This window comes from Ornithorhynchus anatinus, chromosome 1 (genome assembly GCF_004115215.2).
Source record: "Ornithorhynchus anatinus isolate Pmale09 chromosome 1, mOrnAna1.pri.v4, whole genome shotgun sequence".
NCBI classification, from domain to species: Eukaryota; Metazoa; Chordata; class Mammalia; order Monotremata; family Ornithorhynchidae; genus Ornithorhynchus; species Ornithorhynchus anatinus.
The window spans coordinates 171,214,563-171,230,439 of record NC_041728.1 but is presented as its reverse complement, the minus strand read 5'-3'; the positions used below and the strand labels follow the sequence as shown (position 1 = coordinate 171,230,439).

At 46.2% G+C, this 15,877-nt stretch overlaps 1 protein-coding gene across 2 annotated transcripts in view; it reads left to right on the top strand.

Annotated features, from left to right (window-relative positions):
• GLI2 (GLI family zinc finger 2) overlaps nt 1-15,877 on the top strand; it is a 136,126-nt gene that overhangs the window by 88,149 nt on the left and 32,100 nt on the right. The window contains exons 4-6 of one of the 2 annotated variants that reach the window (XM_029074521.2): nt 4,477-4,678; nt 7,262-7,475; nt 11,179-11,292. In XM_029074521.2, the coding sequence (XP_028930354.2) occupies nt 4,477-4,678; nt 7,262-7,475; nt 11,179-11,292 (530 nt within the window). The remainder of the gene's footprint in view (nt 1-4,476; nt 4,679-7,261; nt 7,476-11,178; nt 11,293-15,877) is intronic. The other variant, XM_039913424.1, reaches the window with a different exon arrangement.

Genomic DNA, 15,877 nt, shown 5'->3' with positions numbered 1-15,877 from the left:
TCCCAGACTCTGAGCCAAGAAAACAGGGGCGAACAGGCAGTTGGTAATGTTTACGCTTGTGCCTGAAACAATATACGCCAAGCTCAGGGCAGGGAGGCATCCCTGTTTTGCGGGGGACTAGCCTCAGTTTTGTCGGAGAGGCTGGTTCCTTGCCTGACGGCTGGCACTGACCCAACTTCTACTAGAGGCCCTGAATGTTTGTCTTTCTTGCACTTGAAATCAGGCTACCCTGGTTGAATTTACAGTAAGAATGCCCCAAATCCAAGCAGCATGAACCACCTCTATTGGGATATTATGAGAGATTCCTTCATTCAATCATATTTATTGAGCGCTTACTGTGGGGAGAGCACTGAACTAATGCTTAGGATAGTACAATATAGTAATAATCAGACATATTCCCAGTCCATAATGAGCTTACAGTCTAGGGGGGTGGCAGGATGACAGACATTAATATACATAAATTATAGATATGTACATAAATGCTGTGGGGCTGGGATGAACAAAGGGAGCAAGTCAGGATGATGCAGAAGGGAATGGGAGAAGAGAAAAGTGGGGGCTTAGTCAGGGAAGGCCTCTTGGAGGAAATATGCCTTCAGTGAGACTTTGAAGGGGGAAAGAGTAATTGTCTTTTGGATTTGAGGTGGGAGGGCGTTCCAGGAGAGAGACGGGACTTGGGCGAGGGGTTGGTGGCGAGATAGAGGAAATCAAGGCACAGCGGGAAGGTTAGCATTAGAGGAGCGAAGTGTGTGGGCTGAATTGTAGTTGGAGAGTAGTGAGGTGAGGTAGCAGCGGGCAAGGTGATTGAGTGCCTTAAAGCCAATTGTGAGGAGGTTTTTTTGGACAGGTTTTGTTGGACCTTGGACATGTCATTTAACCTCTTTGTGCCTCAGTTTCTTCAGCTATAAAATGGGTGAAAAAAAATTCTCCCTCCCTCTTAGACTGTAAGCCAAATATTGGATAGGGACTATGTCTCATCTGGTTATCTTGTATCTTGCACTTAAAATAGTGGTTGTCTCATAGTAATAATAATAATAATTATGGTATTTGTTAAGCTCTTACTTTGTGCCAGGCACTGTTCTAAGCGCTGAGGTATAATACAGTGCTCTGCACAAAGTAAGCGCTCAATAAATACTACTGAATATACAAGATAATTGGGTTGGACACAGTCCCTATCCCACACGGGACCTCTCACACTCTTAATCCTCATTTTACAGATGAGAGAACTGAGGCATAGAGAAGTTAAGTGACTTGCTTTACAAGTCACAGTGGACAAGTGACAGACCTGGACTTAGAATCCATGACCTTCTGACTCCCAGGCCCATGCTCTATTCACTAGATATCACTGGAAAAAAACCCAGAATTTTTTACAGCTGTTGCATAAAATACTTGGATATCTAGACCGTGAGAAATTCTTACCTCCAGACTTTTAAGGAAGCCATGGTTCCAGATGGCTTCCTGGATTTTATTCTCTTTATTTTGAGGGTCTATTTTTGAGGAAACAGAACGGCAAGGTAAGAGCCAGGATGCCCACCAAACGTCACCTTCGTTGAGCAGGGTGCTTTCTTCTCCCCTAGAGCCTTGCCATCTATTCAGCAGACATAAGGTATCAGTGGGTGAACAACTGAGAGTAAGACTAGTTCCCACATTGGTCCTATGTCCCATTCAGAGGGCCTCAGAAAGTATGCCTTACACAAAGGAAAAGCAAGGGAGCCTTACCTTCAGTGAGCCTCAAGGAAGAAAGAAAGAATATGGACATTAATTGTCTTGAGGCTCATTAAATCAGTAGAAGTGGGTGTTCAGCAAATACAGTTGCTATTAAAAGAAGGAAAGTCTCTTTTTTTTTTTTTTAATGGTGGTTGCTAAGCCCTTACTATGTGCCAGGCACTGTACTAAGTACTGCGATAGATACAAGTTTGTCAGGTTGGACATAGTCCATGTCCTACATGGGGTTCACAGTTTTAATCCCCACTTTTTACAGCTGAAATAAATGAGACAGAGAAGAGAAGTGAAGTAATTTGCCCGAGGTGACACGACGGACAAGTGGCAGAGGTAGAATTAAAACCCAGGTCCTTCGTCAGGGTTGTGCTCTATCGACTAGCCCATGCTGCTTCTCTATCTTGTTCCCACTCCTTCAAATCCCCCTTAAATCCAGACTCTGACCCTGTCAGACTGTGTCCAGCAGACAAGATAATCAATCCATAATATATACTGTGCCTAGTGCTTAGTACAGTGCCTGGCACATAGTAAGCAATTAACAAATATCATTATTATTATTATTGTTGTTGTTATTATTGTATGACTACGGTGGGCAGAGCACAGTATTAAGCAACTGTAGAGCACAGTAGTTGGAGCAGATAAAATCACTGGCCCTTAAGGCACTTACCATCTAGAAGGAAATTCCCCTAATGTAAGGCTCAGGGCAGAGCTTCCAGGGTGCCATTTGATTTGGTGGGCAATAGGGCTTCCGGGACTGTTTCCATTCATTCAGTTCATTCAATCAATCTATTCATGGGTAATTGTGTGCAGAACACTGTACTAAGTACCTGGGAGAGTACAATACAACGCTAAACAGACATATTCCCTGCCCACAAAGAGCTTACAGTCTAGAGGGGTAGCGTGGCTTAGTGGCTTAGACTTGGGAGTCAGAAGGACCTGGGTTCCTACTCCTCCACGTCTGCTATGTGACCTTGGGCAAGTCACTTCACTGGGCCTCAGTCACCTCATCTGTAAAATGGAGATTAAGAGTATGAGCCCCATGTGGGACAGGAACTGAGTCCAACTTGATTAACTTGTATCTCCCCTAGCGCTTAGAACAGTGCCTGACACAAAGTAAGCACTTAACTAGAACCATAATTATGATTATTATTATGACTAGATAGCACCACTGTTTGTCGTCACTGGTTGGTGGAGGTCTGGAGGTTTTTTGGGAGGAGCGGGAGGTGGACATGGATTGGAAAATGATGGAAATGACAATCACTGTGGCTTTTACTACAATTCCCCAGTCCCCAGAAAAATGCAGACCGCCCAAAAGGCTCCTAGGAAAATGATTGGGAACCCAGCTTCACTCTAGAGGCTCTGTTGAAAGACGTTTCAGCCACACATAGAACCAAAGAGACTGAGACTAGAACATATTTGGAACCAGCCTGCTGTTGCCTTAGTCTGTGACTCTGTACTTAGCCCCAGAGGGTCTCAGGTTCCTCTTCTACAAAGTGGCATCAGGGTTCGTGATCTGTCTGTAGGAGCAGGGCTGAGCTGCCAGAATCATTTGCAAAGCGGTGTGTGAACCATGTTCTCGAAACACTCAACAACGGATTGAGGTTCCCAAGCATTTAAATAACTCGCACTTTCATCATCCAGCAACCTCTACATGTTTAAGGCATTCCCCTGGGAGAATTGAGGTCCAAAGGCTCCCAAGTCCAAGGATACAGCTGCCTGTGGAATGTGAAATCAAAGACACCTGTTGTATTTTGGAGGTTGGGACCTGCAATGCACCGTGGAAAATCAGCTCTGGAATTTTCAGTTAGGCTGCATTGCTTTCGAGACGTTTCCTAGAGACTTTAATAAAGGAATTCTCTTTTAAGGACCCAGCATTCACCAGACCCCATGGAGCATACTCAAATGTCTATGTTACAGTAATTTTTCAGTCTATCTCTTATGTGCCTAATACTAAATGTGTCCCAGAGCAAACACACACACACACACATATGTGTGTGTATACATATATATATATATGTATATATATACATGGTTACATAAACATTATTTATGGGATATATATGGGATAATATATAATGTTTATAATATGTATGTTAATATATAATGTTTATGTAACCATGTGTGTATTGTAATTAGTGAAAATGAATGGGAATTAGGATGTAAAATAGTAAAATAGTTACTAATAGCTGTAAAATAGTTTCAGCACTCATGAGCTAATAATGAATTAGAGAAAAAGCAGAGGACATGACCAATTTTAGAGAACCAAATTTGAATACCAAAGCTTTGAACACTCAAGAGTGTATTCTGTGAGCATGTCTTTCATTATAGTGACCTGAAGTTCCCTTGTCAGTAATCAACCAATCAATTATATTCATGTTTGATGGTATTTGTTAAACATTTACTATGCACCAGGAACTGTACTAAGGGCTGAGGTAGATACAAGCTAATCACGTTGGACACAGTCCTTGTCCCAACATGGGGCTCACAGTCTTAATCCCCATTTTACAGATGAGATAAATAAGACACAGAGAAGTTGTGAGTTTTAAGTGATTTATGGAACTCTGTATGAAGGGCACTGTACTAAGCGCTTGGGAAGAGTAAGCATCACAGAGTTGATAGACACGTTCTATGCCCACAAATCTTTTACCCTCTCTCCTTCCATCAGAATGTATATTGCTTGGCTCTTTGCTCAGGAGAACGTTTCAGGGTCCTCACTGTGAAAAGTAAAGTCATCACGTGTCCATTTTGTGTTTTTCCCAGTGTCTAGATTCTCCAGCCCAAGGGTTACACCGAGATTAAGCCGGAAGCGAGCCTTGTCCATATCCCCGCTCTCCGATGCCAGCATCGACCTCCAGACTATGATCAGAACATCTCCCAACTCCCTGGTGGCTTACATTAATAACTCCAGAAGTAGTTCCGCTGCTAGTGGATCCTACGGACATTTATCTGCGGGGGCGATCAGGTAAAACAAGAGTGCGCTTTGGTTTGGAATTCTCTTTGCTTGATAGTAGTAATAGTAATGTTGTTTATTCATGTCCCGTTGGGTGCACTGCATTATACTAAATGGATGAGAAAGGAAAACACTAGGAATAATAATGACGATGGTTTTGGTTAAGTGCATCTTATGTGTCAAGCACTGTTGTAAGTTCTGGGTTAGATACAAGCGAATTGATGTTGGACACGGCCCCTTTCCCAGATGGGGCTTAATAAGAAATGAATCTTCCCCCAGCCCATAAAAAGCTAACAATCTAATGGTGAAATCATTCAGATTACTGTAAAATTTTCTTTTTGTCAGAAAAAAGGATGCTTTTTGACGTTAGAATATAGAATTTCAGGGAAGCAGATCACGCTGTCAAATTGTACTTTTTGTGATGAAAATCTAGGAATTGCTAGGAGAATTTATTGGTGATCCCTCCTACAGGGGATCGGGTAATGAACGCATAACCTGTGATCCCAGTTCACTTTCACATGCCAAATCTTGGAGAAGCAGCATGGCCTAGTGGAGAGAGCAAGGGTCTGAGAGTTGGAGGATCTGAGTTCTCGTCTCGGATCTGCCGAGGGCTTGCTGTGTGGCCGTGGGCAAGTCACTTAACTTCACAATGCCTCAGTTATCTCATCTGTAAAATAGGGATTAAATCATCCTCCCTCCAATTTAGACTGTGAGCCTCATGTGTAACAGGGTCTATGTCCAACATGATAAGTGTGTATCTACACCAGTGCTTAGCACAGTGTTTAACACACACTAAGTGCTTAATGAGGACCATTAAAAAGAGTAAGCTCTTGAATACCAAAATTATCATCCTTATTATTGTTATGAGTTCCTAAAGCGTGGACTCTATCCGCAGAGTGATGAACTGATCGAGGTAATAATAATAATTGTGATATTTGCTAAGCGCTTAACTATGCACCAGGTACCGTTTTAAGTACTGGGATAGATACAAGTTAATTGGGTTGAACACAGTCCTTATCCCACTTAATAATAATAGTAATTATTATGGTATTTGTTAAGCGCTTACTATGTACTAAGTGCTGTTCTAATCTCTGGGGTAGATAAAGGGTAATTAGGTTGGCTGTAGGGCTCACACTTTTAATCCCCATTTAATGGATGAGGTAACTGAGACACAGAGATGTTAAGTGACTTGCCCAACATCCCATAGCAGACAAGTGGCAGATCTGGGATTAGAACCCAGGTCCTCTGACTCTCAGGCCCATGATCTTTTCACTAGCTAATGCTGCTTCAAGCTAGCAAGAGCTCAGAGCTTGTGTTACCAAGAAGGCGGATGTGTTCCCCAGATTTATTTCCCAAAACCATTTTTACACGCGGTCAACCAATAGAATTAGCCGACACTCTCCTACCCCAGGTCTAAAGGAAGGCAACCCACCAGCCTAAAAGAAATGTATCAAACTCTGACCTTCCTGTGAGCCTGTGGGGGTGGTTCTGAGGCAGTGTATCTATCAGGCAAACCTACCAGCGGCAGCTTCCAACCATTTTGTAGAATCCACATATTTCCTAACAGCCTTCATGATGGCATGAGCAGTGGCCAGCTAATGGTAGAAGACCTGGCTGTGGAGATACCTATAATGATAGCGAACATAGGGAATTCTGAGAAGCGTTTAGTTGCCAAATAAGCGGACTCCCAGCATGGCTCAGGCCTGGGAGTCGGAAGGACCCGGGTTCAAATGCCGCTTCCGCCACTCGTCGGCTGTGTGACCTCGGTCAAGCTACTTTACTTCTCTGGGCCTCAGTTCCCTCATCTGTAAAATGGGGATTAGGAATGTGAGCCACATATGGGATAGGGGCTGTGTCCAACCCGATTTACTTGTATCCACCCCAGCGCTTAGTACAGTGCCTAGCACATAGTAAGAACTTAATAAATACCATATTTATTATTATTATCATAATCGTTATTATTATATCCCTTGTCTACCAACTGTTCTACTGTCCCCTCCCAAGCTCTGACTACAGTGCTCCACACATAAGCGCTTAGCACATATTACAATGCCCTGCACACAATAAGTACTTAGAGCTTTGTACAGTGCCCTGCACAAAGTAAGCACTTAATAAATACGATTGACCGATCTACCTCATTGACTCAATCCCATGTCCATTAAGAACTGACCAAAAATTGAGACCCTACCAAATGCCATTCTGGATCGGAACAACTGTGGCACCAGGAGACTAAATACCATGCTTGGCACATTCTCAGTGCTTGACGCATGCCGCAGATTATTACTGGGAGTAAAGCACCTCAGTATAGCCTGGATTCTGTGAAGTCATCCTGAAGTTTCCCCTTTCCGGTAAGTCAGTCAGGCAGTCAGTTGTATTTACTGAGCACTTACTGTGTTCAGAGCACTGTAGTAAGCTCAGGGAAGAGGACAATATAACAATATATAACAGACACACATTCCCCGCCCTCACTGAATGAAATGACAGTCTAGAGGGGCTGACCTCATTTCCATCTTCTGTCCCGTGTGTGTGTGTGTGTGTGTGTTTGTGTGCATGTGTTTGTGTGTGTGTATGCGTGTGTACGTGTGTGTGTTGCAGCCCGGCCTTCACTTTCCCTCATCCCATCAACCCGGTGGCCTACCAGCAGATCCTGAGCCAGCAGCGTGGCCTGAGCTCGGCCTTTGGACACACGCCTCCCCTGCTCCAGCCCTCCCCCACGTTCCCGCCGCGCCAGCACATGGCCGTCATCTCCGTCAACTCCACCCCGCCGCAGGTCGCAAACAGCAGCAACTGCATCACGGACCCTAACCAGGTAGGCGGAGGGACGAGGGGGCCTGGCCACTTTTCCACGGGACAGACGTACCGACGGTAGCCGCCGACAACTTCAGAGACTCTACGTGTTTCGTAACAGCCCCGATGGTGGCCGGACAGTAGCCGGCTTATGATCAAAGAGACGCGTCCAGTGATGGCTGACGCAGGGAATTCTGGGAAGAGATTCATTGCTGACCAAATCCCTCTTAGAGAGATGCTTCTCTTCTTTCTAGCTGGGGGAGGTTTACAGACAGACGATTTAAATGGGATGATTGACTTCATCTCTGCTTCCTGCCGGTTGCCCATCCTCCACCTTCCCAACCCCCTTAGTTTGGAAGAAGAGTGTGGATAATGCAGTTGGAAAGTGACTCGAGGCTTTTTCTCTTCCCCTTCCTTCAGCCAGGCTGGTACCCAAACTATTTCACCAAGAAGATTGCTTACCCTGTTCTCCAGAGAAGGGAATGGCCCGAATTGCCCCCATCGACTGTCGTGAAACTTTCTTTACACTCTCCTGTATTTCTTGTGCTGCAGCTTCAACCCATTTAGCTTGTTCTCTCCTCGGTGCGACGTAGGGAGCGGTTTGTTACCCTCCTTCCAAAAATAAATATAATTATCCTTTATGGACTGTATTATACTCTCCCAAACATTTAGTATGGTGGTCTTCACATTGTGAGCACTCAATAAATACCATCGATGATGATGTTGATTGATGATGATGGATCTGGTTAGGTAACTTCCGATCCTTTTATATTCAGGGTGCCACGGCAGAGATCTTGGCATGATCCATTCATTCAATCAGTAGTATTTATTGAGAGCTTACTATGTGCAGAGCACTGTTCTAAGCACATGGGATGTACACTTCGGCAACAGAGACAATCCCTGCCCATTGACGGGCTTACAGTCTAATCGGGCATTAGATTATATTAGATTAGATTAGATCAGATCCAAACACCCTGTGCAATCCAGAAGCAAATAAATATCATTTCCCATCATGTGGGAAGCAGTTGGTTAGTCAAAAGGAGTTCCATGAGGTTAGCTCAAATAGCACTAACTCCCTGACAGCTTCTAGTTCGGTCGGAAAGAGTATTCCGGCATTGCTGTGACAGCATATTTTCCCCTTGGCTAAATTTAGTCCCTAACGCCACCGTGTGCACCTAATGCCACCCAGCACACAAGCACTGGGGTGAGAAAGGGAAACCCCTTGGAATAGTGTCCCAAAACCAGCGGGGGACCTCGGCCCAGTTTCTCGGCGGGGGTCATGTCTACTAGTATTCTGTGGTTCTTGTTTTCAGAGCACTTCCTAAGTGCTGGGATGTAGTGCACTGGTGGGAATTTAACATGGGCCCTGTCCCTATTCCAGTCTCCCAAGTGTTTACTACAGTGCTCTATGCATGGCAGGAGCTCAGTAAATGCTATTGATTGTGTTAGGAAGCAACTGTTTCCACTACTTTCAAGATTGTCCCAGGGAACCTCAAGATTGTCAACAGGGGGGCCATCTCCCCCTCCCTTTGGGGGATTGGGAGGTGGGGGTGGTTGGGAGTGTCTGCCCAGGCAGGAGCCATATTGGTTTTAAGTTCCAAGAGGAGCAAGGTGGGAAAATGGACCAGCAGTCTTGCCATTGGCTGTAAGGGGGTTCAATGGGCCCGACTGAAGTTGAAGATTTGAGTGACGGGATATGTCTCACCTCAAAGTCAGAGGAGCCATCCAAGAGGTCCTGGGAACCACCAAGACTTTGTCTCTGAGGGACATTTCAGGGTTGGGAGAGATGCTTGGAAGGAGATGGCTGAAATGGAGGCTTGTGGCCTCAGGAGTCCTAGTCCTAGTTCCACCACTTGCCTGCTGTGTGACCTTGGGAAAATCACTTCTGTCTGAGATGTCTGTTTCCCTCCTTTTAGACTGTAAGCCCAGTGTGGGCAGGGATTGTCTCTCTTTATTGCTGAATTGTACTTTCCAAGTGCTTAGTACAATGCTCTGCACACAGTAAGCACTCAAAAAATACGATTGAATGAATGAATGAATAAAATAGGGATTGAGACTGGAAGCCCCATGTGGGACAGGGATTGAGCTTGGCACATAGTAAGCACTTAAAATATTATTATTATTATTCCTCTCTGACTTATTGATTGTCATTTATCATCCTGAGCTCAGTTTTTAAAACTTAGAACGGGCAGCTCCTGCCCCAGACCCAAGTTGCCACTTTTAGAAATTAGGAATTTAGCAAGGGTAAATTTCTTCCGAACGGGAGAAAGGATCAGAGAGGAGGCTGGACTCCTTTTGCTCAGATCAAAGAAACTGACCTCCTCAGAGTCTCCCGAGTGGCCAGAAGCAGTTTGGATCTGTCCCCTGTCCAGTCATCTGGCAATTGAACTTGGATTGTCCTGTGGGGAGAGCCGGGCAGACCTCTTTCCCAGGATCCTTTCAAAGAGAAGCAGCATAGCTCAGGGGATAGAGCAGGGACTTGGGAGTCAGAAGAACCACAGTATGAATCCTGACTCTACCAGTGTCTGCTTAGTGTCCTTGGGAAAGCCCCTTAACTTCTCTGGACCTCATCTGTAAAATGGGGATATAGATTGAGCCCAGTGTGGGACATGGGCCATGTCCGACCTGATTATCTTGTATCTATCCCAGGGCTTAGTACAGTGCCTGGCCCCTTATAAGCACCTAACAAATGCCATGAGAGAAAAAGGTACAGAAGAAAGCACTGATGAAACCCAGGAGCACAAAGCTGCAGATGTCTCCCTCCTAATTGAACCAGGTTCCCTGAGGCAGGGGGTTAACTTATCCCGGAGGCGAGAATACATCCTGGGAAGCCTGCTGGCATTGGAATAAGAGTTGAGGGCCAAAGTGCCAGATCGGCCCAACAATAAGGTGGATTTTCACCCGTAAACTTTCATCTCCCACTTCCCCACACGCTGCCTAATAGATAGCCGGGGAGTTAGAAGGACCTGGGTTCTAATCCAGGTCCTTCTGGATTCTAGAGAATTCTAGAGAATCCTAGAAAATTCTAGAGAAGCCGGGTGGCTCAGTGGAAAGAGCATGGGCTTGGGAGCCATAGGTCATGGGTTTGAATCCCAGCTCTGCCACTTGTCAGCTGTGTAACCGTGGGCAAGTCACTTCACTTCTCTGGGCCTCAGTTCCCTCATCTGTAAAATGGGGATTAAGACTGTGAGCCTCATGCGGGACAACCTGATTACCCTGTATCTACCCCAGTGCTTAGAACAGTGCTCTGCACATAGTAAGCGTTTAACAAATACCAACATTATTATTAATCCCGGCTCCACCACTGGTCTGCTGTATGACCTCGGTCAATTCACTTCACTTCTCTGTGCCTCAGTTAATTCATTTGTAAAATGGAGATTGAGACCGTGAACCCCGTCTGGGACAGGGACTGTGTCCAACTTGATTACCTAGAATCTACCCCAGTGCTTAGAACAATGCCTGGCACAAAGTAAGAGCTTCCACAATTATTATTATTATTATTATCACTGCCCTCCCTGCTCCCTATCGCCCTTCCCAAGGTGCTGTGTGGCCCTGGGAAGAGACACAGCACTTGTCCCCCTCTCCCCCTGTCTCCCCATCTCTAACCCTCCATGAATCCCCTCTTGTGCCTGCTGCGAGAGCCTACTGCAGCCAGACGGTCTCTTGTTGGGTGGCCCGAGTCTTTCTGCCACACCCTGACACCGCTTCTCCTCTAATTTCCCCAGAACAAGCAGAGCAGCGAGGCAGCGGTGAGCAGCACAGTCAATCCCGTAATTAACAAGCGCAGCAAGGTCAAGACTGAATCCGAGGGTCTGAGGCCAGCGTCCCCACCCATGCAGGTAACCACCGCGCCCAGGCCCCGCCGGCCCCATTCTCGGAGGGGCAGCGAGGTGATAGGTGCTAGGCACTGCCGGGTGGACCTGAGAGCACGTCCTCCTGCCTTCCCGGGCACGTTTGCTCTTCTTCTCTCAGCCACCAGTGACAGCGAGGACCCCCATTCCGGGAATGACACATTGCCCCTGAGCAGAGACCCCCATCCACCCCCTCAGCGAGGAAAACTCTGCCTCCTGGAATGAGGCAGAAGATGTAGGCCCGGGCCAGACCGGGAATACCAGCCACATTAAAAATGACGCTTGCCTCTGTGAGGCTGCAAGGCAGCGGGCCACAAGGCTCGGGACAGACATCGATCATGGGAAGAATGATAACAGTAATTATGGTCTTACTAAGTGTGCCAAACACTATTCTAAACGCTGGGGTAGATACAAGGTAAGCAGGTTGGAGACAGTCCCTGTCCCACAAAGGGCTCACCCTCTTAATCCCCATTTTACAGATGAGGTAACTGAGGCCTAGAGAAGTGAAATGACTTGCCCAAGGTCACACAGCAGACACATGGCAGCGCCGGGTTTAGAATCCAGGTTCTTGCAACTCCCAGATCTGTGATCTATCCACTAAGTCATGCTACCTAGAAGCAGGCAGGGAAGTTCCCCAGCCCGCATGGAAAGAATTCCTGGCTCCGTGAGACGTCGCCTGTCCGTCCATCCTTTTAAGGCAGCGGCAGCGTGCTGGACGCCTCAGAGGGCCGGCACCTTCCGGGTTCCGCAGCTGCCGACCGTTTAACGGCCGCTGGGACCCGTCTGACCGTCCTTTATCATGCCGGGAAACTCTCAGACGGGCTCTGGGCCCTTCGTTTAAATGAAATATTAGGCCGTGCTCCTGTCAGACAAACAGAGGAGTCGATGACAAATTCCTCTTCCGGCTCCAGTTCAGAAGCAGTTTTCAGCATGATGCATGGGGATGCCTGCCTGGCCAAGCAACTGGGGGGCTGGGGAAATTGATGAAGATAGCAAATCGGGGCAAGATAAACATGCTGTAGTCAGCGTGATTGGGGCAGAGAGCCCGGCTGCTTGTGCTTCGACACTAAGAGCCCAGCGTCAGAGAGCCAGGAACCACACAACTAGAAAAATGGAGCCACCCGGCCCCGCCTCTCCCACGGTCCCCCCCAAGCCGCCACTAAATCAAAGTGAGGTAGAGAAGAAATATCCCGACTCATCAAGCTCTGGCATCCTCAGTGGCCTGGCTCAGAAAGAAACTATATGAGCCATTCTCAAATAACTGGTTACTGGATTTTCCAGGGCCCTGTTGAGTCTGGGACTGGTCATTATGTCCATCTTCCATCCTCCCAGCAGGACGGTGTCCTGAGCCATCCTTTATAGGTGAGCAGTTGTCCCATTTTAAAGAGTTCAAGGGAGTGAAATTCTCCCCCTCCCTCATTTTCTCACTCCACAATTTTTGCTCTCTGAGTGATCTTTTGGGTAACAGAGAAGCAGTGTGGTCTAGTGGAGAGAGCACAGGCCTGCGAGTCAAAGGACCTGGGTTCTAATCCTCACTGCTCCACCAGTCTCCAGTGTGACCTTGGGCAAGTCACTTTACTTCTCTGGGCTTCAGTTCGCTCCTCTGTAAAATAGGGATTAAGACTGTGAGCCACCTGTGGGACATGGATTATGTCCAACCTGATTAACATGTATCTAGACTGTAAGCTCCTTGTGGTCAGGGAATGTTTCTGTTTATTGTTATATTGTACTCTGCAAACAGTAAGTGCTCAATAAATATGATTGAATGAATGAATATCTACGCAGGGTTCAGAACAGTATCTGGCACACCGTAAGAGCATAACAAATTCCACAAAAATAAACCGAGAACGGGCCATCATTTGCTGCCATTTTCTCCCAGTGCTTTCGAAAAACTGGATCGATTCCAAGGGGCTCACGGCTTGGAAACCAGCTGGGATGCTTCTTCTACCGGGAGGCTTTTCCGCCTCCTTGTCTCTGGCAGCCACCCAATCAAAAAACAGCGGAAAGCCACGCACCTGCAGCGTGGGAGACCTTGAACCCATCTTTCCCTTTTGCTCCATGACGGGGTGAAGCTCTGGAGCAAGCAAACTCTGGTGAAATCAGATCCTGGGTGGTCAAATACTTTGCCTCCCCATCTCTGAGAGAGGCACGTTGGAATCGGTGGGAGTAACGGACTTAACCTCATCAAGGAGAACAGGCCGCATAAACGTCCGCCAGCTCTGCCCCAAGGAGGCGGTCCCAGGGAACAGGCCTTTTCCAGTGGATTTTAAAAACGAGTTGAAGCTGAAATCTAGCCTCTTTTAAGACAGCGGTTTGAGAGCAGTGACCTTCCACTACGAGCCGGCTCTGGCTTTCTGCCCCAAGCGTGGAGAAAAAAACGTAAACAGGCAGCTACACTGTAGCAGCAACTCTTAACCTCTTCAGTTCTGAGGGAGAACTATTATTATTAAGTGCTGTCGAGTCGTTTCCAATTCTTAGCGACTCCATGGATATACTTTCTCCTGAATGTCCTGTCCTCTGCCATAATCTGTGACCTTTCTAATGGTTATTCCGTTAGCGTTGTTATGATCTCTAGCCATCTAGCTGCCGGTCTGCCTCTTCCATGTTTTCCCTGGACTTTTCCTAGCATTAGTGTCTTCTCCAGAGAATCGGTCCTCCTGATTTTGTGTCCAAAATAAGCTAATCTAAGTCAAGTCATTTGGCCTTCCAAAGTCCACTTTGGTTTAATTTGCTCCAAAATCCATTTGTTTGTTGTTCATGCAGTCCTTGGTATTAGCAAAAGCCTTCTCCAACACCACATTTCAAAAGAGGGAGAACTAGAGAGCCAAAAAAGCCTCTCATCTAAACTCTATCCTCAGGTCCACTCATGGCTGAAAGGGGCCCAGGGGCAGTAGTCCCTTTGCTGGGTAGCGCATGTGATCATGCTCGATCCCTGAAGACAGCTCTATTTGTTTTAATGGTATTTCTTAAGTGCTTACTATGTGCCAGGCACTGTACTAAACCCTGGGTTAGATACCAGCTAAACGGGTTGGAACCAGTCTATGTCCCACATGGGCTCACAATCTCAATCCCCGTTTTACAGATGAGGGTAACTGAGTCATAGAGAAGTGAAATGACTTGCCCAGCGTCACACAGCAGATATGTGGCAGAGCTGGTCTTAGAACCCAGGGTCTTCGGACTCCCAGGCCTGTGCTCTATCCTCTAGACCACACTGCTTCTCTCTTCCCTTCTAATCTCTATTTTCCATCTACAGCAGCAGCACCATCCAACCCTTCCTCAGTCCCCAGCACTTATGTACCTATCCACAATTCATTTATTTATAATATCTTTCTTCCCCTCTAGACTGTAACCTCTTTGAGAGCAGAGAATGTGTCTACCAACTCTGTAATATCGTACCCCACCATGCATTTAGCATAGTGCTCTGCACAAATTAAGCCCTCAATAAATAAGATTAATTGATTAAAGTTTCTCCAGTAGTAAAATGCAGTTTCATGGTCCCCAGTTAATTCTTAGAGAAACAAGTACTGGATTATCTCCCAACGCTTAGCTGGTGCCGATGCGTGCCTGACATATTTAATTCCTTTCTTTTTTCCAGAATGAGGCCAACCCTGTGATCTTTCCTTCTCTCTGGTCTCACCTGAGTCAATCTCCTGTTATTTAGTGTGGAGTTGGAGAGTATGCCAGAGGGGATCTTCCCAGAGAGAAGGATAAAGAGGGTCTATCGCTCCTCTTCATCTGTGACATGCTGGCATTTCTTGCTCTCATGCTACTTAAAAGCCTTTATCTCTCACTTTAATGTCCACATTTCCACCTCTAGAAAGCTGCCTGGATTATTTTTCTTTTCTAACTGGAATTGACTGGCATTTCTCAGTTTTGCGTGCCCTGTAGATTTCATTAGCAATCTGTTGACACCCTTGTTATGAGGGGGTGAAATTAGAACAGCCCCGTTACTGACTCCTGGGTTCCCTCACTAGACCTCTCTTGTACCCATTCATCATTATTTTGGGGTTGTGGTCTCAGCCAGATTCCTGCCTATGTGCCTGTCTTCTTATCTTTAAATCAAATTAAATTAAATTTGTAAGAAAAATATTGTGGGTCTTTACATCACGTGCTCTCCTAAACTACAAAAATATACTGTCGACCACATTGTTTCTTGTAATCACGATGGAAAGAGCTATCAAGTTTACCCAGCCTGATTTTATTTGATGAGAACATATGCTTCTTATTCTACATTATTCTTTTCCTCTTGATGTTTGCAGAATTTGAAGATGGGCTAAAGAATTAGATCAATTAGTGTTCAGTAATCCCCATCGTGATGCCTCCTTCCTTTTTGAGAAACTCAACACTGCCTTTCTTCTTTTGTTCCCATTATTTCCACCTACCCCTACTCCTCATTTTTGGTTTATGAATGGCACTTTTGAAGTGCTTACTGTGTTCCAGGCACAGTACTAAGTCCTGGGGAAGACATAAGCGGATCAGATTAGACCTAGTCCCTGTCCCACGTGGGGCTCACAGTCTAATTAAAAGGGAGTAGGAAATCCCCATTTTACGGATGAAGTATCCGAGGCACAGA